At 45.0% G+C, this 24,069-nt stretch overlaps 1 protein-coding gene across 1 annotated transcript; it reads right to left on the bottom strand.

The window, feature by feature from the left end:
* Positions 1–1,660: 1,660 nt before the first annotated feature.
* LOC115143538 (centrosomal protein of 170 kDa-like) lies at positions 1,661–22,856 on the bottom strand. Its single transcript, XM_065001478.1, has 18 exons — positions 22,394–22,856; positions 21,964–22,053; positions 21,792–21,870; positions 21,499–21,557; positions 20,613–20,808; positions 17,592–17,729; positions 16,926–17,390; positions 16,260–16,648; positions 15,900–16,028; positions 15,375–15,510; positions 13,612–15,141; positions 13,103–13,355; positions 12,481–12,598; positions 10,093–10,251; positions 9,341–9,429; positions 8,825–8,918; positions 6,170–6,221; positions 1,661–5,388 (listed from the first exon to the last, which is right to left on the bottom strand). Exons 1-18 carry the CDS (start codon positions 22,496–22,498, stop codon positions 5,084–5,086), a joined length of 4,386 nt encoding a protein of 1,461 aa, XP_064857550.1. The 5' UTR covers positions 22,499–22,856; the 3' UTR covers positions 1,661–5,083.
* Between the last annotated feature and the right edge of the window lie 1,213 nt (positions 22,857–24,069).

The raw sequence follows: 24,069 nt of genomic DNA, 5'->3' as shown, positions 1-24,069 counted from the left end.
TATCCTGATGCCCAGTCACCTTAAGCCTTTACATATCTACCTCTATCACTCCAGTATACCTGCACATTGTAAACATGGTACTGGAACTGACCCTGTATATAGTCACCTTTAACCCTTTACATATCTACCTCTATCACTCCAGTATACCTGTACATTGTAAATATGGTACTGGAACTGACCCTGTATATAGTCACCTTTAACCCTTTACATATCTACCTCTATCACTCCAGTATACCTGTACATTGTAAACATGGTACTGGACCTGACCCTGTATATAGTCACCTTTAACCCTTTACATATCTACCTCTATCACTCCAGTATACCTGTACATTGTAAATATGGTACTGGAACTGACCCTGTATATAGTCACCTTAAGCCTTTACATATCTACCTCTATCACTCCAGTATACCTGTACATTGTAAATATGGTACTGGAACTGACCCTGTATATAGTCACCTTTAACCCTTTACATATCTACCTCTATCACTCCAGTATACCTGTACATTGTAAATATGGTACTGGAACTGACCCTGTATATAGTCACCTTTAACCCTTTACATATCTACCTCTATCACTCCAGTATACCTGTACATTGTAAACATGGTACTGGACCTGACCCTGTATATAGTCACCTTTAACCCTTTACATATCTACCTCTATCACTCCAGTATACCTGTACATTGTAAATATGGTACTGGAACTGACCCTGTATATAGTCACCTTTAACCCTTTACATATCTACCTCTATCACTCCAGTATACCTGTACATTGTAAATATGGTACTGGAACTGACCCTGTATATAGTCACCTTTAACCCTTTACATATCTACCTCTATCACTCCAGTATACCTGCACATTGTAAATATGGTACTGGAACTGACCCTGTATATAGTCACCTTTAACCCTTTACATATCTACCTCTATCACTCCAGTATACCTGCACATTGTAAATATGGTACTGGAACTGACCCTGTATATAGTCACCTTTAACCCTTTACATATCTACCTCTATCACTCCAGTATACCTGCACATTGTAAACATGGTACTGGAACTGACCCTGTATAAAGCTTCTTCCTTTCTTGTGTTCTTCTTATTTATGTTTATTGTGTGTTTTTGTTCTACCTTGTTATTTTTAGTACTACATTGATATCGATTACTGCATTGTTGGATTTGGATCTTGCAAGAAATGCATTTCACTGCACCTGTGCGCGTGACATTAAAACTTGAAACAGTACAGAATAATATCCTACCCAGACAAAAGGACAACGAGGCCACTCTTAATCTTTCATTTCCATGTAAAACCCCAAAGACATTCAAAACCACAGTTCAGTAACAAGCCTCAACTTAATTCTGAAAACCCACGATTCTACCAGTAGAATCAGAGCTCCGAAAGCACATGCTGTGCAGCAGCAGCATCAGTAGCCCAGTATGACAAAAGGGGAGCGGCTTTTTACACTGCAGGGGGATTAAACAAGTGGAACAGAATATCTTAAGCAACTGTAATTAACAGAGCACCGCAGACGGCCCTTCTGAGCCGTAGAAATAGAATTTACACAATGGAAATGGTTTTGACTTGAATGGGGCGGTCCATTCTAATAATTCTATTTCTATGTTCTGTGTGTCCTTGTATGTTCCGTTGAAATTCACATGAAAAAAACTGTCAATGATAATCATGCATTTTATTAAAACCAGTGGAAAGTAGACAAACAAAAAAATGATGTAACCATTATCTTACAAAGATAGGAAATAAATCATGACAATTAGAAAACCTATCCGTACAAAATATACAAGCAGAAACATGGAAAAGGTTTGAAATGACATAAAGACAATAAAGACCTTACTAATAAGACACAAAATGCTATTTTCTTTATTAATAATCAAGCTGTTTTGGCTGAGAAACGTCAACATTTACGATCAGGTTACATTCATGTGTAAACATTGGTATGAGGCAGGACATCCAGATACAGTATGGGTATATCATAGAGGTAGATAGAGGACTCTAGTGTCTAAAAGCCATTTTAGCATGGGCAGCACCATTGAGGACTTACACCATTTTGAAGTAGAACTGGGTGGGACTTCTTATGGGTTAAGAAAGGATCACATCATTCAAACCAGCTCATCAGGAGGGATCAGCCAATGAATTACACTTGTGAACAAACATTCCATAACTGCAGGTGGCAGTAAATCATAAACCTTGGATTTATACCTGTTCAAACAACACACTCCAGGTGGCAGTGTGCACCCTTTCAGTTTGTTTACCAACTCATAGTAGTAGAATAAGAAAAGTAACCACTTCAAAATGGAGATGGCCTCAATGGTGCTGTATGCTCTCACAGACGCCATAAAGGGACAGATACAATGTTGTGTCCTCTATCTAGCTCTATGGGGTATATAGAGCTACTTCCCGGTCCATGTCATGGTTTCTCTCAGCACTTGGTCATGTTCAGTAGGGCACACTGTAGCAAACTGTTTTGCAACGGATAATGAAAATGAGTGGTTACCTACCCGCTTAACTCCATTTCAAAACGTTTTCTCCCGACAACATGATCCTGGTCTCCCGACTATCCCTTTCTATGCTGGTTTTTACTCAGATCTCTTCGCTTCATAAGGGTTCTTCAAGTCCGTTAACCAGAACACTAGTGTGTATTCCATGACACAATCACAGATGGCTGGTGGTGCCTTAATTGGGGAGGACAGGCTCATAGTAATGGCTGGAATGGAATTAATGGAATGGTATTGACACGTCAAACACATGGTTTCCTTGTGTTTGATACCATTCCATTCTCTTCCTTCCAGTCATTATTATGAGCCGTCCTCCCCTCACCAGCCTACAGTGGATAATCAAAACCAGTTCTCAGTAAAAAAACAAGTTCCAATGAAACCCAGCATCCACAAGGAGTACACCCAGGCCTGTTTTGGTCAACAGATGTTACGTATCCTTACTAACACCACCCTGTGGCGAATCACCGCAGTTTTAACATGTGCAAATCAACAAACGTTAGCTTAGCTACACCTCCTAGCCCGCGTGCCAGTCTGCTTCTGCAATCTTTCCAACTCCTTACGCAATTCTCATGCCAGACATGTGGCACCTAGGCTATTTCCATCTTATCGTTTCATCAACAATGGTTTTGACAATGGGCACTTTGTGACGTAATACACTTGGATATGGGGACTACTTTCGGGAACACATTTTTCAGGAAGCTACTTTACCACCGTGCCTACAGTAGTTAGTTATTAGTAACATACGGTACAGCTATCTTTGATCCATCATTCTTACGAGATACTGTATCACTCCACACGGGAAGGCATGGATGGGAGAATTATAAATATTATACACATTTAAATGGATACATAACACTATACATACCCTATGTCTTTTCATCTGAATAAATAAAGAATAATATTGGCCTCTCTTTAGTGGAAAAATCGTAATATTAGAACAAGCGCAGCAAGCTGCAAGTGCTACAAGTCAGCTAACAGACACAGAATGCTATATGGTCATATTCACAATATTTGCTGAGCTATGCTATGCATAATGGCGGGATATTCTGAAAAGTATTTTCAGAAAGACACTGAGTTCTTTTCTGCAATGCTGAACCATGGTGTCCATTTAGTTTTTGTTGTAATTTGGGTTCTATATAGCCCCCAAAGAGGGGTTGTAACCACAAAGCAGACTGTCAATCAGGCAACAGTCAAATGCAAGCTCATCAGTCAAATGCAAGCTTATCAGTCAAAACAGTGACTTCATCGCTTGTAAATAGTAGCCTGCACACTAAGAAAAGAGGGTTCCTCAAGGGTTCTTTGGGAAGGGTGATGATTCTATGTGGAACCATACTGACCCAAATAAGCCTTTGAGCCTTTCAATGGTTCTCTGCTTTTAGCAATGTAGGGACGGCGGCTCATTTGAATATTTTGGGGAGTGGTTTGCTAACAGCTTTGTCCAACCATGAGTGTTGAGTGTAATTTCAGTTGCTCTAATCTGTTGGGTTATGCTGTTATATGCGATACAATATGTGACTATAGCCAGTGACAAACTCACGTATGGCCTTGTGTCAATTGAGAGCGGTTGACTAAGTAGTTATCAATTCTCTCCTCAGGAACCCCCAACTGTTCCAGAGCTAGCACACCTGATTCAACAATAAAAAAAACAATGGAATTATAACAATATAATATGTCTATTACATCTGAATTAAACAACCTTTGAGATTGAGAAGGTTCTTTACAGAACCATTCTCCATAAAAAAAAGGGTTCTATATAGCCCCCAAAATGGTTGGAACCACAGCGGAACCCTTTTTGGCTCTATATGTAACCTTTTTTAACGGAAAAGGTTCTTCATAGCACCATACAGGTTCCATTTAGAACCTTATGAGTATGGTTAAAGAACCAAAAAGCCAAAGAACCCTTATTTGCCACTATATAGAACCACTTGTTTTTAGTGTGTAAAGTTACACGGTGTTACACAGTCGGCAACACTGTCGAACACAAACAGAATCATATCAAATGTCTTCTGAAAAGTAATCAATCAACCAGAAGCAGGTGCAGTTAGCAGACCATAATGCAAAAGAACTCTTGATACTTTTCAAACGTGTTCAAGAATATTGATATAGTAGTGTTGATAACGGACTGTAGGACATGTGCTGGTACATAGATTGTATTGACAGTACATATCGTACTCCTTTCACAACCCTTCTATATACATGTTATAGCTACAGAACAAGCTCACTGTTGGCTTCTATTCATATGAACAAACGGATTGGTATGTCAGAGACAAAGATTAAAAAGTGTTTATTTACTTCTCTTTTGGTCAGGTCTGATGTTCAGGAGGTTTGTCCAGACATTGAAGGAAATATCAACCCACTGGGCGTACACTAGTTGAGTCAACGTAGTTTCCACGTCATTTCAATGGAATTACGGTGAACCAATGTGGAATAGACATTGAATTGACATCTGTGCCCAGTGGGAATCCCATCTCTCCAAGTCTTTTACCATCCTCCCTAGTAGTGAGCCTCAATCAGGGCCCCTCCAAGCAAGTGTTTAGGTAGTTGTACTTTAGTAGTGTGGTCTAGATCCAGGATCCTCCTCATTTATGAACCACACAGTTCTGTTCTCCACCACTAGAGGGCAGATTATTATCCACATGGAGTCCCAGGTCTCTCTCTGCCACCTGGGTAGAGGTGCATGAGGCCCCCGAGGAGGGTCCACCACTGGGGGCCGACAGGGTGCTGCTAGAAGGGCCTTCTCCATTACTACCTCCAGGGGGGTGACTGGCAGCGGAGGGCCCCGCTGCCCCAGGACTGACCCTCTGCAGGTCGGTCAGAGGGCTGGTCAGTCCCAGACTGGTCAGGTCATCCAGGGTGCCGTCCGGATCCACCATCACATCAATCACTGTGGAGCAAAGAGGAGAAGGAGAAGGTCTAAGTCAATGAAAGAGGAGGTCTGTCTATCAGTCAATCAAAGAGGAGAAGGTCTGTCAATCAGTCAGTCAAAGAGGAGAAGGTCTGTCAATCAGTCAGTCAAAGAGGAGAAGGTCTGTCAATCAGTCAGTCAAAGAGGAGAAGGACGGTCAATCAGTCAATCAAAGAGGAGAAGGAATGTCAATCAGTCAGTCAGAGGTGAAGGTCTGTCAATCAGTCAATCAAAGAGGTCTGTCGATCAGTCAGTCAAAGAGGTCTGCCAATCAGTCAGTCAAAGAGGAGAAGGTCTGTCAATCAGTCAATCAAATAGGAAAAGGTCTGGCAATCAGTCAATCAAATAGGAAAAGGTCTGGCAATCAGTCAAACAAATAGGAAAAGGTCTGGCAATCAGTCAATCAAATAGGAAAAGGTCTGGCAATCAGTCAATCAAATAGGAAAAGGTCTGACAATCAGTCAATCAAAGAGGAGAAGGTCTGGCAATCAGTCAATCAAAGAGGAGTTCTGTCAATCAATCAAAGAGGAGAAGGTCTGTTAATCAGTCAGTCAAAGAGGAGGTCTGTCAATCAGTCAATCAAGCAAACAATCAATCAATCAGAGAATGGAAGATTTATTTATATATAATAATGTGATGATTGATATGATGAAATGAGTTTGAATATAGATGCTCTGTGCAGATGCTAACTGTATATCTCTATGACTTGTACTATATACATCTGAAATCAAATCATGTATGACTGTCTCAGGACTCATACCTAGTAACTGTCTCTCCACTCTCTTCAGATCCTGGAGGATGGTGGTGATCTCCTGGTAAACAACCACACATCAAACAAAAAGGTCAACAAAACACACTAAAATTGTTTAGGGAATTGAAGAAGGGATACCGTTCACGATAAGACATTGATGTCCTCACCTGTTACCTTCCTTATACAACAACAACATCAGATTGACCCTTGTTCCCTTCCTCCTTTCTACTGGGAAAAGTTGAAGCAATTAAAACGTGGCATAGTCATCCTCTCCATTTGGACTCTAGTGAACAGACACATCACTGAGAGGTAGCCTAAGGCCAGTCACTGTGTTCAGTCTGAATTTACAACCTTGTTCCTGAGCAAGGCAGTGTTTTTTGGACCGCCCACGACAACAGACTATAAGTCAAGTCCTTTGACTAATCAAACTGCTCCTCTCCTCCAGCTTGAATAGAAGTTCTGATTTAGGATCAGTTTAGGCTTTTAGATCATAATTAATAAAATGATATTAACATGAGGGACCTGATCCTAGATCAGCACTCCTACTCTGAGACACTTTTTAATACGGGAGAACAGTGAGGGATAGCTGATATAGGGAGGTGGGACTGAAAGGTTGTCGGTTCAAATCCCAGAACGGACATATTATCGCCTCTCACCCGAGAGTGGCACTTGATTCTGATGTGATGTTTGATACTGTTTTCGAATTTTATGTTATACTCTCAAAGAGAGAGAGAAAGACAGGGAGTGAGAGAGTGAGAGAGAGGCAAGAGAGGGAGGGAGAGAGAGAGAGAAAGACAGAGGGAGGGAGGGAGAGAGAGAAAGACAGAGGGAGGGAGAGAAAGACAGAGGGAGGGAGGGAGGGAGGGAGGGAGGGAGAGAGAGAGAGAGAGAGAGAGAGAGAGAGAGAGAGAGAGAGAGGGAGGGAGGGAGAGAGGGAGAGGGAGAGAGAAAGACAGGAGGGAGGGAGGGAGGGAGGGAGAGAAAGAAAGAGGGAGGGAGGGGGAGGGAGGGAGGGAGGGAGGGAGGGAGAGAGAGAGAAAGACAGGAGGGAGGGAGGGAGGGAGGGAGGGAGGGAGGGAGAGAAAGACAGAGGGAGGGAGGGAGGGAGGGAGGGAGGGAGAGAAAGAAAGAGGGAGGGAGGGAGGGAGGGAGGGAGGGAGGGAGAGGGAGGGAGGGAGGGAGAGAGAGAGAAAGACAGGGAGGGAGGGAGGGAGGGAGGGAGGGAGGGAGGGAGGGAGGGAGGGAGGAGGGAGAGAAAGACAGAGGGAGGGAGGGAGGGAGGGAGGGAGAGAGAGAGAGAGAGAGAGAGAGAGAGAGAGAAAAGACAGAGGGAGGGAGAGAGGGAGAGGGAGAGAGAAAGACAGGAGGGAGGGAGGGAGAGAGAGAGAGAGAGAGAGAGAGAGAGAGAGAGAGAGAGAAAAGACAGAGGGAGGGAGGGAGGGAGAGAGAGAGAGAAAGACAGAGGGAGGGAGGGAGGGAGGGAGGGAGGGAGGGAGGGAGGGAGAAACATCATAACTTATACTTTCAGAATTGAGAGGAAGTGACTTATTATCTTGATTCAGAAAGTGATGCCAACTCACATCTCAATTAAACAAATGTGACTGTGCAGACCGGGGGGCACCCCCTTACCACCTTCTGTTTAGGTCGTCCTACTACATCTGGGTGTATGTCAGGCTTAACAGACATGATTAATGCAACAGCACCATCAGCCAACGACGGCCTTTAAAACTACTCCGAGCTTCCCAGATGGTGGTAGAAGACATCAATTATTTACCGTCCCAAAGTTTTGTTGCATCATCACCCCAAATAAGCACTCTCTGGTTTGTGTTTAGATGTTAACCAGGCACTTCTCTTGCACCACCGAGAGCGTCATGGCCTGGAATTGCTCTGTCTATGACCGCAAGGCCCTCCAGCGGGTGGTGAAGATGACCCCAGTACATCACTGGGACTGTGCTCCCACCTATCCAGGACATCTACTCAAAACGGCGCCTGAGGAAGGCCCGCAGCATCATCAAGGACTCCACAGACCCCAGCCACGAGCTGTTCACTCCCGGCAGACGTTATCGGAGCACGGGGTCTGATACCAACAGGCTCAGAGACAGTTTCTATCTACAAGCCATCAGACTGCTGAACACTTGAACTGGACTTGACCACCTGCTCTGATTCTCCACACCGTAGCACACATGCACTTCCTGACGCAAGCATTCACACACCCACACAGACACATATACATTCATGCTACACACACATCACAACTGCCTCTACCATAATGTTATTATTGTCCCTAAATACTGCACAACTTAAACACTTTGCCCCCAACCCCCATTCCCCCAAAAACACGTGTAAATATTGGACTAAATTGTGCCTTCCTGTATTATACTTATGCTAAAATGTTTATTCTATTCTACTGAACCATTAACTTTATGTTTCTATTATTATCTTTTATTATGTTTTATTGTGGTTGCACTGTCCAGAAGGAACCTGCGAGTACACATTTGTTTGGACGGTGTATACTATGTGTATACGCTACCTACGACTAATACACCTTGAAACCTGAACTTGAAAATATTTCCACCGGTCCTCTGCAGTCATTTCTCACAGCAGCTGGGTGGTACAGCAAGAGACAAGGTGTGAGGTAAGGACAGTAGGGGTCTGGCACCTTACCGTGCTGGAAGTCTTGAGGAGTAGAGAGTCATGCTCGGCTTGGAGTTTATTCTCAATCTCGTCCCATTTCCGGTCCTTATCTTTGAATAATATCCTGGAGAAGTTTTCAAAAATAATTTGTGTGAAATGGGTTGAGGGGGGAACATGAAAGTGGTTTCTGATGTTTAAAAAGTGAGGATGGATGTTTCATGTTGTCATCTTAACCTTTATGAAGTGCCATTCATAGTATCCAAATTAGGATACAGTATTTTCTAGGATACAAGCCATCATATCTTATACAACACTACTGATTCATCCTTGTCATTATCCGGATTTGATCCAGTTCAAAGCACAGCATGTAGCTGCATGTATTCAGAATAGAATTTCTTCAAAGTCAAAAACGAGCCTATTATTTCACACTGCTTGGGTTCACTTGCAACTCATAAAGCACTCCTAACACTTCATCATCAAAATCAGGGAATTCATTATTTCACATTCCTTTTCTTTGAGTGAATCGTGATGAAAGGTGATGCCTACCTGATTTTGCCGGCTGTTTTGTCCACAGAATGGCGTATCCGTGCAGAAAGCTGGGTCACAGATGCTAATAGTAAACTATCCAACACCGCCTGAGGGGAAACAAGGAAAAGAGAAGGTCTTATGTAAGAGGTGTTTCAGTAAACACCTAAAATAGCATAATAACTAGGACAGGCAGGGATACCAAGGCTATATGCGGTCACAAAACCATGAGGATATTAGATATACAATAGCTTAAAAAGACATACCCAAATCTAACTGCCTGTAGCTCAGGCATTGAAGCAAGGATATGCATATTCTTGATACCACTATTCTGCTACCATCTAGCGGCCAATTTAGATTTTGGCCGCTAGATGGTAGCAGTGTATGTGCAAAGTTTTAGACTGATCCAATGATTCATTGCATTTCAGTTCAAAATGTTATATCAAGACTGCTAAAATGTGCCTAATTGGTTTATTAATACCTTTTCAAGTTACACACTGTTTCATCAATAATACAGTAGGTTTCTGATGGGATAGGATCAATTCACCCTGACATCAAGTCCTTTTGGTTGATGGGCTGTATTTTGTCTCTCTCTCTCTAACGACTGTTTTTCAAACGTTTTTTTTTTTATCTCAAACTAGTAATGTTGCCATTGTCATTATAAACACACATTGGATAAAGACAAGCTGAAACAAACTAGAAACCAAGCTAAACCAGAGTACAATCAAATACTTTCACTTTTTTAGTTTGGATTTCAAGCGGCAACAACTCACGTCCTCTCTGTTCCAGGTCTGGCGGCGTATGGCGCGGGGACCCTGTCTGTTAGAGTTGCGTGGCCGGAGCTCCACGGGGCGGACGTTATTACCCAGAATGCTCTCTGTTGACGGGCCGCTCCCCAGATCCAAGCCATCGTCAAAAACTCGCTCCTCCAACTGGGCAAAGCACCCAATACAAAGTCAATTGTTTTCTGATATATACAGTACCAGTCAAAAGGTTGGACACATCTACATCATATGTTGACTCTTTTCTACATTGTAGAATAATAGTGAAGACATCAAAACTATGAAATAACACGTATGGAATCATGTAGTAACCAAAAAAGTGTTAAACAAATAAAAATCTATTTGAGATTCTTCAAAGTAGCTACCATTTGCCTTGATGACAGCTTTGCACACGCTGTAACGTCTGCTTCCAACTCACACTCTCAAACACGTAGATCCCCTGAACGCAGCTCACTCTCCAGATCCCAATCACCTGAATTCTGATCACCTGTTCACACACCTGTATGTCATTATCACAAACTATTTAGTTCAGTTCTTTCCACCCCATCACCGTGAGGTATTGTTTGTTTTGTGACACACTTCTATTCGGAGCGCTGGTGGTCCTGTTAGTTAATCCTCCCGTGTATGATAGTTATTGACTGCCTCAATAACGACGCCTTTTGACTATTCCATGCCTGTATTTTAACCTATTGTATTGTAACCTATCGCCTGATCTCCCGGATTACTTTACTAGCCTTTTCCCTGCCTGTACTGTGTATGACCTTCAGCCTGTCCCTGGACCCAGCTACCTGCCCCCTCCTGTGGTTCTTTACAATAAACACCTGCTGCGCCCAGTGCTTGAAACCAGCTCTCTGTCTCCCATCGTGTTCATTACACACGCTTGGCATTCTCTCAACCAGCTTCATGAGGTACTAACCTGGAAATCATTTGTGCCTAGTTAAAAGTTCATTTGTGGAATTTCTTTCCTTCTAAATGCATTTGATCCGTTGTGTTGTGACAAGGTAGGGGTGGTATACAGAAGATAGCCCTATTTGGTAAAAGACCAAGTCCATATTATGGCAAGAACAGCTCAAATAAGCAAAGAGAAACGGCAGTCCATCATTACTTGAAGACATGAAGGTCAGTTAATGTGGAAAATTTCAAGGACTTTGAAAGTTTCTTCAAGTGTAGTTGCAAAAACCATCAAGCGCTATGATGAAACTGGCTCTCATGAGGACCGCCACAGGAAAGGAAAACCTATAGTTACCTCTGCTGCAGAGGATAAGTTCATTAGAGTTAACTGCACCTCAGATTGCAGCCCAAATAAATGCTTCAGAGAGGGCAAGTAACAGACACATCTCAACATCAACTGTTCAGAGGAGACTGCGTGAATCAGGCCTTCATGGTCGAATTGCTGCAAAGAAACCACTACTAAAGGACACCAATAATAAGAAAAGACTTGCTTGGGCCACGAAACACGAGCAATGGACCGGTGGAAATCAGTCCTTTGGTCTGATGAGTCCAAATTTGAGATTTTTGTTTCCAACAGGTGTGTCTTTGTGAGACGCAGAGTAGGTGAACGGATGATCTCTGTATGTGTAGTTCCCACCATGAAGCATGGAGGAGGAGGTGTGTGAGTGCTTTGCTGGTGACACTGTCTGTGAATTATTTAGAATTCAAGGCACACTTAACCAACATGGCTACCACAACATTCTGCAGCGATACGCCATCCCATCTGGTTTGCACTTAGTGGGACTATCATTTGTTTTTCAACAGGACAATGACCCAACACACCTCCAGGCTGTGTAATGGCTATTTGACCAAGAAGGAGAGTGATGAAATGCTGCATCAGATGACCTGGCCTCCACAATCATCGACCTCAACCCAATTGAGATGGTTTGGGACCACAGAGTGAAGGAAAAGCAGCCAACAAATGCTCAGCATATGGTGGAACTCCTTCAAGACTGTTGGAAAAGCATTCCTGGTGAAGCTGGTTGAGAGAATGCCAAGAGTGTGCAAAACTGTCAAGGGAAAGAATCTTTGAAGAATCTAAAATATATTTTTATTTGTTTAACACTTTTTTTGGTTACTATATGATTCCATATGTGATATTTCATAGTTTTGATGTCTTCACTATTATTCTACAATGTAGAAAATAGTACAAACTATATTCACAAGGAGCAGGCGTCAGGGCCCGTATTTATATAGCTTCTGAAAGGAGTACTGATCTAGGCTCAGTTTTTAGAATTTAGATCATATTCCTAGATCAGCACTCCTACTCTGAGACACTTTATGAATATGGGCCCTGATATGTACATGTGGCTCAGACTTTTGGGGAAATCATGACTGATGTCAACAGCTACATAAAGTGGGATTACTGCATCGTGGGATGTGTAGTACCATGGCTCCTGGGTCAGTGGCAGCACTAGCGGCTGGGCTGACTGAGTCGATCTCTCCGGCCACGTCATGGATCTCCCTGGCCAGCATGGCCAGGTCTTTGGCTAGGTCCTGACTGATCCTGTCAACATACAGGGAATGAATCAGTTAAATACCCTTGATTTTACTTCTATTGTGTAATATTGTGCGTATATAGTACATTAAGTGAAATAATGAATGTTGCAAAATGGATACTTTTGAGGTTATACTGGTTCTCAAAGTAACTTGCTCCCCTATAGAATTGACCCTATTATATTGTATAGGCCTAGTGAGATTGCTCCCCTATAGAATTGACCCTATTATATTGTATAGGCCTAGTGAGATTGCTCCCCTATAGAATTGACCCTATTATATTGTATAGGCCTAGTGAGATTGCTCCCCTATAGAATTGACCCTATTATATTGTATAGGCCTAGTGAGATTGCTCCCCTATAGAATTGACCATATTATATTGTATAGGCCTAGTGAGATTGCTCCCCTATAGAATTGACCCTATTATATTGTATAGGCCTAGTGAGATTGCTCCCCTCTAGAATTGACCCTACAGTTTCTCTGTATATGTACAGTACAGACTGCTCCTCCATACCTGGCGATCTCTTCACTGTGAGTGGTCCAGTCCTTCATGTACTCCTCCTGTTCTCTGCCTGCTGACTGCTGCCTCAGAGCCGCTATACCCCCCGGACTGGGCGTGGCAGGGGCGGAGCCACCCAGCTGGGTCAGCCGCGGTGACGCAAACTGCCGGGCGGGACCGCCGTGCTTGGACGGGTGGCGGTTGGAGCCGAACTCGTCCTCCGAGGTGGAGGCGTAGTCCATGGGCATCCGGCGCCACCGCCCACCAGCTGGAGTCAAGGGAAGATGTTTTGTCAGTAGACGTAGTAGTGATTGAGGGCTTCACCACTACTAGATACACACAACTGTCCATAGAGAAGAGATTTTACTCATACATATAAATGTACATAAAGATGCTGAATAATGACAGAACCTACAAAGACTAAAGCACAAACATGATACCAAATCAAACATTGCGGTGGATAAGTTACTAGAGAACAGTCACTCTGAAACACTACTTCTGTATCAGACAGTACAGTATGTTACCTGTGGGGGTGATGTAGCCCTTAGACTTGTCAGGTAGTTTGGAGGCGCTGTTAGCCCTGGCCCTGGGTATTATCCCTCCCATGTTGCTGACTCCTCTGAGTCCCTGTCGGACGGCGTAGTCGGTAGCAATGCTACGAGCCCCTATCCCCCGGCTACGGCCCCCTGTGGCCTCTGAGTCACTCTGGGCAGACGGAGATCCCATCCTGGGCTTCCTGGGCTGGGCTAGGGCCTCAATGCGGGACAGGCCTCTCCGGAACCCTGGTCCGGGAGCCGCAGACCTGGAGCTAGCGGTGCTAGCCTCGGAGGCTACGGACATCCGGTCCATGTCGGCTGGTTCGGTATCGGAGGAGTCCCCCAAACGGGCACGTCTGAGTATCGAGGCCCGGGTGGGCCGCACCTTGGGCAAGGTGGTGGTAGGTTTACTGAGGGTGTTTGTGGCGGTGCTGGATGCCTGGGTGTTTTTAGCCCGGCTAGCCTTGGTGCTAGCCTCCACTCTGGTGCTTCCGGCCTGGGTTCTGGCGTGGGAACTGTGGGAGCTAACCTCCTGTAAGGAGGGTTGGGAGTCGGAGAGGAGGGAGTTGGAGTTGACGTCGTCATCTGTTAGGTCCAGGGAGGTCCAGGCACGACCAGCTTGGCGGGTCCCTTGTCCTCCAGACGGTCTGGATTTGGGTTTCCTATCCTGGGTATCTCTGGCTCTGGTAGGCCCCTTGGTGGAGGAACACAGCACCGTCTTCTCCCTCTCTTTCTGCTGGGCAGTTAGGGTACGTCTCTTCTGGTGGACCACCTTCCGCCCTCCGACGCCCGCTGCCTGGCTAACGGTGCTAGTGGTGTCCACATCCGACTCGGGTGACAAAGAACCCTCGATGGACTGGCTAATTGGTTCACCCAGGTCTGATACCGTTGTCTCCAGAAACGCAGCCACCGCTTCTGAGTCCTTCTGCCGGGTGGTACCATCCTCCCTGCCCTCCTTTATCAGTATTCGTGCCCCAGTTTGCGTGTCAATCCGTGGGATGAGCTCCTGGGGGACGTTGGTGCTGGGTCTCTCCACCGTAAAGCTCTCTTGTCTAAGAAGCGGCTTCCCAGCACTCTCCCTGTCTTTAGCCTTCTCCTCCATCTCCTTCTTCCTCCTCCGTGCCTCCTCCAGTCTCTTCCCCCCACTACTCCCTGGCCGAGGAGGCAGTTTCGCCAACACAGTTTCTTTCCGGCTTCCCGCATCTTGGTTCTTCCCTGGAGAGCCTTTTTTCGGACTTCCTCTGGTGCTTCCACCCACACTACCAGCCTGGCTACCCCCACCACATCCACCACCAGGCTTGGTCCTCCCTCCTCTCCCTGTCTCCTGGTTCTCCTTCTCCTGGAGCTCAGTGTCCTGTTTCTCCCCCACATCGGAGGGGCGGTGAGCTGGACAAGGGGATCTTCTCCCCCCTGGGGTTGCCTCCTCGGTGGAGGGGAGCTGGGGCAGGGTTCTCCTCTTGCGCTCTGTATAGCTGGTGGAGGCCATGGAGGCAGAGTGACTGGACTCACTGATCTCAGCTATAGAGAGACAGGGTATAAAACATCATAATCATTTCTACACAATAATATCTACTGTGTCTAACTAACTCTCATATATTGGCAATATAAATACCCAACACCCAACACTTTTTCTTTATTCTAGTTATTATTGACTTTATACTGAAAAAAGTGGTATGACTAATAAATGAAAAACAACTGAAAAACAGCAAAGCACTTCAATTTCAGAACAGGTCTAAACCCAGCAGTAGCACCTCTGTCCTCGGTGTGGTAGTGGACATGGGACTCAGCTCCAGAGCCCTCAGGGTCAGTCCTGATGTGGCTGGCTGCCAGAGTAGCCCATTGGGAGACCCACCTGGGACCGCCCACAACCAGCTCCTCTGGGAGAGACTGGAGGACAAACAGGGGAGAAACCGAAATTGAACAACACTCAGTCCCCAACATAAAGGGGAGAGACTAGAGCACAGGGGAAGACGAGGACAAATTCTACTAGTCAGAGTGTCACAGTGGCATGTACACATCTATTATTTACAGGTAAAAGGCTTAGGACTACTTCAAACCAACTGCACTTTTGAGAGCATGTATCCTTTCTTTATAAAAACGTGTATTTTTCCCCAGGAGGAATGGCATCAAACTGAAAGCTGTCTTTACGTGTGAAGTCTGTCTTCATCTTGGGAGTATAAAAATAGCAAATCTACAGTAGTGTCTGACTTGGAGTTGAACTCCTTCACTCCTCTGCAATGGAGAGTCTCTGTGTAGACAGACAGAAATGCTGTTACCTCTGGTTCGATACGTCCAGGCTTGCCTCTGTCTCCTGAGCCTGGCCTCTGAGTGGTCAGTCTCTCTCTCTGGATGTCAGGATAGCCCGCCACCCTGGACAGAGTCTGGTAGTCCTCCACACCAAATACCTGGGCCAGAACGTGGACTTCAATAAATATTCAACCAAACATTCAATCGAGAGGTCAACACAAAGATGGGATCAGTGCACTTGCACAGTACCACTTGCAGTAAATACGAGGCCATGCCCTTGACAAAAAGACACCAATTGTGGGACTAATGACTGTGTAAAAGAGTTATTCAGATGAAACAGGATTCAAATGACAGTTTAAGCTCATTAAAGTCCTATTTACCATCCGCACCTTGTCAATCATTCTCCTGGCCTCCTCCTCTTGGTTATCTTCGTTCTCTATCTCTATGGTATAGGTCCCCCGGTCGCTATAGTCGTCTCCACGGCGATTCTGAAACCCCTCCCCAAGTCCTATCGGTTGGTGTTGGTCGCGGTGGTAAGGAACGGAATCCTTGGTCCTCTCTCTCTCTCTTAACTCTCCTCCGATGGGTGCCATTTTGGAAGCTGAGGACCTGTGTCGTCGGGCTGGGCTATCTTCCTCGGCAAAGAGTCCCTCTGGGACGTTGGCGCGCCCCTCTCGTATCTTGACCCCTGACCCCTCTAGTCGGCCGCCCCGGCGTTGCTCGCCCAGCGCGGCTGCGTTCTCTGAGTCGCTCTGGGTACCGTCCTCGTGTTTACTACCTGAAACGAGAGAGAAGGGGGTTGGACGTTTGGTGTGTGCAGTTATAATCCTATGAATCTATTGGGTTGGTTTCCCAGACACCGATTAAGCATAGTCCTAGACTATGAAGCGCTTTCGATGCGCATACTTTCAAATCAAGGACTAATCTTAATCTGTGTTTGGGAAACTGTCTCATAGTGTAATAACTGTGTAGTGCTATGTAATGCAATAGCAAGACGACTTGCTGACGGAAAAATCTCAATTCTATTCTTATGGTGATTGGTTGGTTGGTCTTACCTTTAAGACTCTTCAGCTGAACCGGCACATCACTCTTCACGCTCTCCCCGTCGTCCTCCACCACTCTGTCAACCGACTCCGTACGGGCCAATGGGATCTCGTTCTGGGCCAGCCAATCAGCTACTTTCACCTCCGCCGCCACCATGGCCGTTTGCAGGGCGCTCAGCTCCTCTCCCGCGCCTTTCTTTGGGGGCCGGGGCCTCACATCCGGCACTGCCTTTGCCACCCGGTCCTTAACCGCCACCTTATTGGACGCCTGCAGGTCAAACTCGATGGTGAAGGAGGCGTGGCCCTGGGGGACGGCTTCAGGGCCGGAGGCGGGGTTAGTGGTGGTGGCGCCTTCCGTGTCTTGGGAGGGGGGTTCATTGGTATAGGAGGGGATCTCGAAGTAACTGGGCTCCTGGCTTGAGGTGTACAGGCCATTCTCCTGGGCCCCGGCTGTTGTCTCCTTGGGGTCTTTACAATCTGTAGTTTGAAGCAGATATCAACATGGCGTAATACAAGGACTTAGACTTTGAGATTCAATTGCTGTCTTATGCTACCAGAAAGGCAAAAGTCTACTGTTATCTGGTAGGGTGGTTTTTGCACACAGACAGACAGGCAGACAGACAGACAAAGTGAAACACAGCTAACTGCAGTCTGTATTCCAGGCTAGACAGCATCTACCTGACTCAGATCTCTCCTGCTTCCTGTCAGTTGTTGTCCCATCCTGCTTCCCAGAGTTCTCATCGTCTGCGTCCCCGTCCCCCCACCAGGAAGGCTGGCCATACAGAGGGGTGCCCCTTTTTAGTACTGCAATGTCCCCTGGGAAAGAAACGACACCAAGGTCAGTGAGAAAGACACAGATTTTGTTTTGAACTGAAATTGTGTTTCCTCACAGTCTTCCAAAAGACTATTGTGACAGAACAAGTTTAACCTCCTAGTTTGTCTACCGCAGTTATCTCCACGCGCATTGCCTTCGGGGGTACGCCAAATAAAAATGTGATTCACATACATTTAAAAAATATATATATTTTTTTATTTAAAAAAAATAATTCTTCACATTTTCAAACAGTCCATTTATATTTTCCAACAGGGCTATACATTTGGGTGAGTTTTTTTTCTTGCCTGAGTAGCCTCGTTTCACTGCCAAAAATAACGTTCAGTGAAATAACAACACAATGTCAAATACAGGTAGCCTAGTCAAATAATTAACATCCAATCACATTAACCGTTACTCTCTCGCGGGAATTCCATTAACGGTCCGTATGTAGCCAAACGTAGCTGCTGCTCATTCCATTTGCTCGAAAATTGATAAATGGTTAAAAAAAGTTAGGCCGGCGTCCATTGAGACACATACCAGCTCTACTGGTAGTACTGCTACTACCAGCAGTACTACACCTGCACCTGTCGACGACACAAGTTGTTCTGCTTCCACAAGCACATCAGATGCTAGCATCAGTTATTATACATTTGTTGTTATCCCAGCTAGCATGGACACAACAAGTTGTGAATCTGATGCAGCCAAAGAGCTACTGCCTCCTTACCCGGGGAAGCACCGAACAACAGACAGGGACGTTGGACCATCGAAGAGGCACAAATATGATGAGAACTACATTGAGCCCCATACTATTGTGGAGGACTTCATTCTTCCTGCTACCACAGACATGGCAGGGACGTTGCTGGGGGAAAAGGCCCAAAACAACTATACAGACAATAACTTCATCAAACAACACTATTTCACGATGCATCACTGACATGGCAAGAGATGTTTTGAAACAATTACTGCTTTGCATACAAGCCAGTGAATTCTATGCATTACAGCTGGATGAGTCAACAGACCTGACGGGCCTGGCATAGCTCCTGGTATATGTCCGTTACGTTTATGGGGGGTAAATTAAGGAAGACATCCTCTTCTGCAAACCACTGGAAACCAGGACAACATGAGAGGATATTTTAAAAGTACTGGACAGTTTTGTGACATCAAATGGACTTTGGTGTTGAGGATGTGTTGGTATCTGTACTGATGGTACGAAAGCCATAACAGGGAGACATAGTGGAGTGGTAATGAAGCGTGCAAGCAGTTGCTCCCGACGCCACTTGTGTGCACTGCAGCATCCACCGAGAGGCTCTTGGTGCCAAGGGAATGCCTGACAGCTTGAAATACGTTTTGGACACTACAGTGAAAATGGTTAACTTTATTAAAGCAAGGCCCCTGAACTCTCATCTATTTTCTGCACTATGCAATGATATGGGCAGCGACCATGTAACGTTTTTACAACATACAGAAGTACGCTGGGCAAAGTATTGACACGTTTCTTTGAATTGAAAGATGAGCTTAAAGTTTTCTTTACTGACCATCATTTTCACTTGTCTGACCGCTTGCATGATGACGAGTTTCTCACACGACTGGCCTATCTGGGTGATGTTTTTTCTCACCAGAATGATCTGAATCTAGGATTACAGGGACTCTCTGCAACTATATTCAATGTGCAGAACAAAATTGAGGCTATGATTAAGAAGTTGGAGCTCTTCTCTGTCTGCAATAACAAGGACAACACACAGGTCTTTCCATCATTGTATGATTTTTTTGTGTGCAAATGAACTCAAACTTACGGACAATGTCAAATGTGATATAGCAAAAGCACCTGAGTGAGTTGGGTGCGCATTTACGCAGGTAATATCCTGAAACGGATGACACAAACAACTGGATTTGTTATCCCTTTCATGCCCTGCCTCCAGTCCACTTACCCATATCTGAACAAGAGAGCCTCATCGAAATTGCAACAAGTAAAAATTACATTTAATCAGAAGCCACTGACAGATTTCTGGATTGGGCTGCACTCAAGAGTATCCTACCCTTGGCAAATTGCACTGTTAAGACACTGATGCCCTTTGCAACCACGTACCTATGTGAGAATGGATTCTTGGCCCTCGCTAGCATGAAAACTAAATACAGGCAAAGACTGAAAATTATTTAAGACTGGGACTCTGTCCAATACAACCCAACATTGCAGAGTTATGTGCATCCTTTCAAGCACACCCTTCTCATTAACCTGTGTGGAGTTATTCACAATTTTTGATGAACAAATAAGGTTTTATATGTAAGATGGTTAAATAAAGAGCTAAATGAATGATGATTATTATATTATTGTTTGTGCCCTGGTCCTATAACAGCTCTTTATCATTTCCCACTCACACTCATTCTTATGTTTAATAAATGTATCGTATAGTGTGTGTGTAGCAGGCGCCTTAGAATGATGGTAAAAAACAACATTTGAGAGTGCGCTGACCCTGGTGCTAGAGGGGGTACGCAGCTGGAGGTTGAATGTTTGAAGGGGTACGGGACTATAAAAAGTTTGAGAACCACTGGTCTACCGCAATGTCCCCTGAGAAACAAACAACGACCTCTGCAAACTCGAACTACCACTTTGTACCCACACAAGTCCCCAAAATACATATTGTGGCAGAACAGTTTGACCTCCAAATTTGTCTCCAAGTCAGAGCACTTTAGAATCACATTAAGGTGACAGCCTAGTGTAGGAAACTAAAAATACAGGACACACGGTTGTCACAGCACAGACTGTGTGGGTGTGTGGCATCGCCAAAATCCTGTCACCTCTGTCATCTAGTCCTGTCATCTCTGTTAACCTAATCCTGTCACCTGTGTCACCCTCCAAGGTCCATGCAGAGTGCAGACCCTCTCACCTGCCAGCTTGTCGTCCCCGGCCCCCTCTCTGCTGGTCTCAGGGGGTTTACTACCCACTGCCACCGCCCCGTCGGAGCCACCCTCGGAACCACCCTCGGCTGCAGCCTTGACCTCTACTGCAGGTCTGGATGGTACCGGAGCAGCTTCTGGCGGCTTTACCGTCTGCAGCAGGAGCTGACTATTAAACTTCTCATGCTGATAGACGAGGACACAGGACACAGAGAGGAGATGAGCTCACACCATTAGAGATATGATTACATGGGTAAGTCTAATAAGGAGCTCTTCTATGTTTGCACCAACATACATGGGACAATCGATCCTTGCATCAGTGAAATTATACAGTAGTCACGGTCTTGGTTATAAGCATATAATTTTTGTTGTTGTTGTGCAAATCTCAATTGGCATCAGTTCATGATTCACGCAAAATCAGAGTAATGTATGCATGTAGAACTCACGTTAGGATTCAGACAGGCCTAACTGAACAATGTATCGCCAAGTTCCTCAGAAAGTATGTTTTTTGTCGTTCGAACAAAAGCAGTGAGGTTTTGCCACATGCAGCAGAAACTGCCGCCGTTCTTGACTGAACATAATCTCCATTAAACATGCATCAACCAGTGTAGTATGAAAAAAATGTATTTTTCAGAGCTTTTCCTTTCATGGTACTTTGTAAGCGTATTTTACTGGGGCTCTTTCTCAATTCATATTTCCTCGAGTCCTCGCATCCTCTCTCCTCGCCTCCTTCTCAAAATGGATGGGAGAAGAAAGTCAGAGGGGAGGGACCTTGGAACCTCTCCTCCAATATGGTTGAGAAAAAGGCGAGGAGATAGGATGATAAGAAACACAGAAAGAGAACTAGCTATTTCTTTAGCCTACTGTCCAACCAACCTTTAGTGCTTCCTCGGGGACATGGAGCTCTCCTCGCACCACAGTGAACAGGTTGGTATGTGAGACAGGTTAAGGAAAGGTGATTGTACAGCACAGGCTTAGCTCTTCACAGGAGATAGCACAGATATTGAACATTTTTCAGGCAGTATATTAAGAGGGATTACGGTACAGTTTTATATACCCGTATTCTGGTCTTGAAGTCCTTTTTTTGTCGCTGTCATTCCATTTGATGACATTTCAATGAACTACTGTAGGCTAAGCTTCAAAGACAAAATGGCACCATGACAGGATATCATATCCAAACCTCAACTTGTCGTCAATTTTCAAAGTGATATACACCTGCTCCTGTATTCTGACATCATTCACAAATGTCTGGAAGGAAAGGAAAATCATTATTAGCAGTTTAGAACAGGTTATGAAGCACATGAATCGTTTCATATTCATATTTATTAAAATCTTACATACCCCATTCAGGCTTCCCAGGTCCTTGACTTTATGTTCGTCCGTGGTTGGCTCATAGTTGATAACGGCATGCTGTTTGTCCACACTGCGGGACTAAAGACACAATAATCCAGTCAATCAATACAATCCTGCTAATCTCTTTATAATCCAGATGACATAGATTACATTCGGTTCTGCAGTCACCTGCAGCAGTGTGACCCACTAGATTTCGAACCCAGGTCTCTTGACAAGACTAAAGCCTAGAGATCATCTCTGGGAGCTACCGCACGTCTTCAGGTTACTCATCATGCCAGAGTGGTTCATCGACGCACCTCCGTAACATTAGCAGTGGTAGTACAGTTTAGGCATAACGGCTACAGTGTTGGGCTGGCGTTCTCCAGTACCCGGGTTCGAGTTCCGTTCTGGACTCGCTACAAAACTAAATATGATTTACCTGTAACATGAGTTCACAGTCGTCTCGGCCAACAAAGATCATCTCCCAGGGGAGGCGGTGCCTCATGCCCCCGCCACTCAAAAGGAACCAGGAAGAGACACTCATCTCTGCCACGCCCACTGCCACACCTGCTCACCTTTAACCCCTATGACACCCTGTGTAAGAAGACAAGGGGCTCCACTCAATCAGTGTTGCGGAAGTTCAACGGTGCAGCGTGAATTCAATTTAAAGGCCACGTTCCCCGGCGTTAGAGACTGCAGTCACGGTGACCGCTACATATCCCGGATCAATAGGAAATGACCTTTAAAATGTAGATCACGCAATCTGTAACACTTCAGCAATACAGATTGAATAGAGCCCACGGTCAGCATCAGTTAGAACAACCAGTCATAACAGCCAACTGTAAATGGAGGGAACACAATCATTACCCTTTTTATTAAATCATTTCATATGGCTGCTCACAATGTAAAGAGCTTTGTCATTTTTGTCTGTACATAAAAAGCTCTCTACCAATCAAGTGTAGGCCTATTATTATAATGTATTATTGTCACAACATTCTAACGACTTTCGACCAAGTCGAATGGAGAGGATGGATACGAACCTAAAAACAAACAGGGATAAAGTGAACAACTTTGTCACACCTAAACTCAGCAAAGAGGTTTCTTTAAACTAAATGCCCAGCACACTAACCTGCTGGTATGACTGGACCTCGTTGCTAACAATGAGGCCTTAGAATAGACGACATTGCAACCATTCCAGAAGAAACAAGATAATATGCCACTGACTGTTTGACATCCTGCTTAACGGCTAAATTACTGAGTGTTTTGCCGGGTCCCCAAACCAAAGTTGCACTGAACCGGGTCCCCAAACCAAAGTTGCACTGAACCAATGTCACTGAACTGAGAGTGGCCGTTCAGTGATGATGGATATGTTGTGTCACAGCAGGCTGGAATACAGGCTACCCGTACAGGATATAAACAACGACCATCACTGTTGGATAGTTGATCAGATGGCTTAGATAGACCAGACAGACCAACCTGAGAGACGTGAAGATACTGTATAACATGAGTATGACTCAGGACAGGCACAGAGATCACAGCAGGTACACAGATAGAGAGAGAAGGACACACACCCACACACACTGACAGAGTCATCTCGTTTCCGCTCAGAAGAAACATACCATCCGGTGCTCATTTTTTGGTCATAATTCCTATATGTGTAGGCCTACGGTAGCCTACATAAAAACACACTACCACTATATGGCCTAGCTAGCCTACCGTTCAGTTTGCAGTGACACAGGCCTCCATAGGCAATGCTTGAAGGGGTATGGTACTGGTAGGCCATGCTGACTCACGATGCCCCATCAGTGAAAATGTGATTTAGCGCGATGTAATCTAATCAGGCACCTTGTCATATCTAGGCCCCGAATGAGCGTAGATGATTCATATGTGAATGCGACCAGACAGTCCTGATTCCCCATTGTGGAATTGGATTGGTTAGCCCTCTATGCGGCCTCGGTCTCGCAATTGTACCCGACGTTTTTGCATTGGTTTCGTTGCCGTCTCTCTCTCTCTCTCTCTCTCGTTCTCCTTCTCCCTCCTTCTCTCAATTACAGAGCTATATCGTAAATGACAGCTCATCATTTCTCTCTGGAAGCTACTGTAGATGGCCCTGCC

This window comes from Oncorhynchus nerka, linkage group LG15, assembly GCF_034236695.1.
Source record: "Oncorhynchus nerka isolate Pitt River linkage group LG15, Oner_Uvic_2.0, whole genome shotgun sequence".
NCBI classification, from domain to species: domain Eukaryota; kingdom Metazoa; phylum Chordata; class Actinopteri; order Salmoniformes; family Salmonidae; genus Oncorhynchus; species Oncorhynchus nerka.
This window is presented reverse-complemented; position numbering and strand designations above follow the sequence as displayed.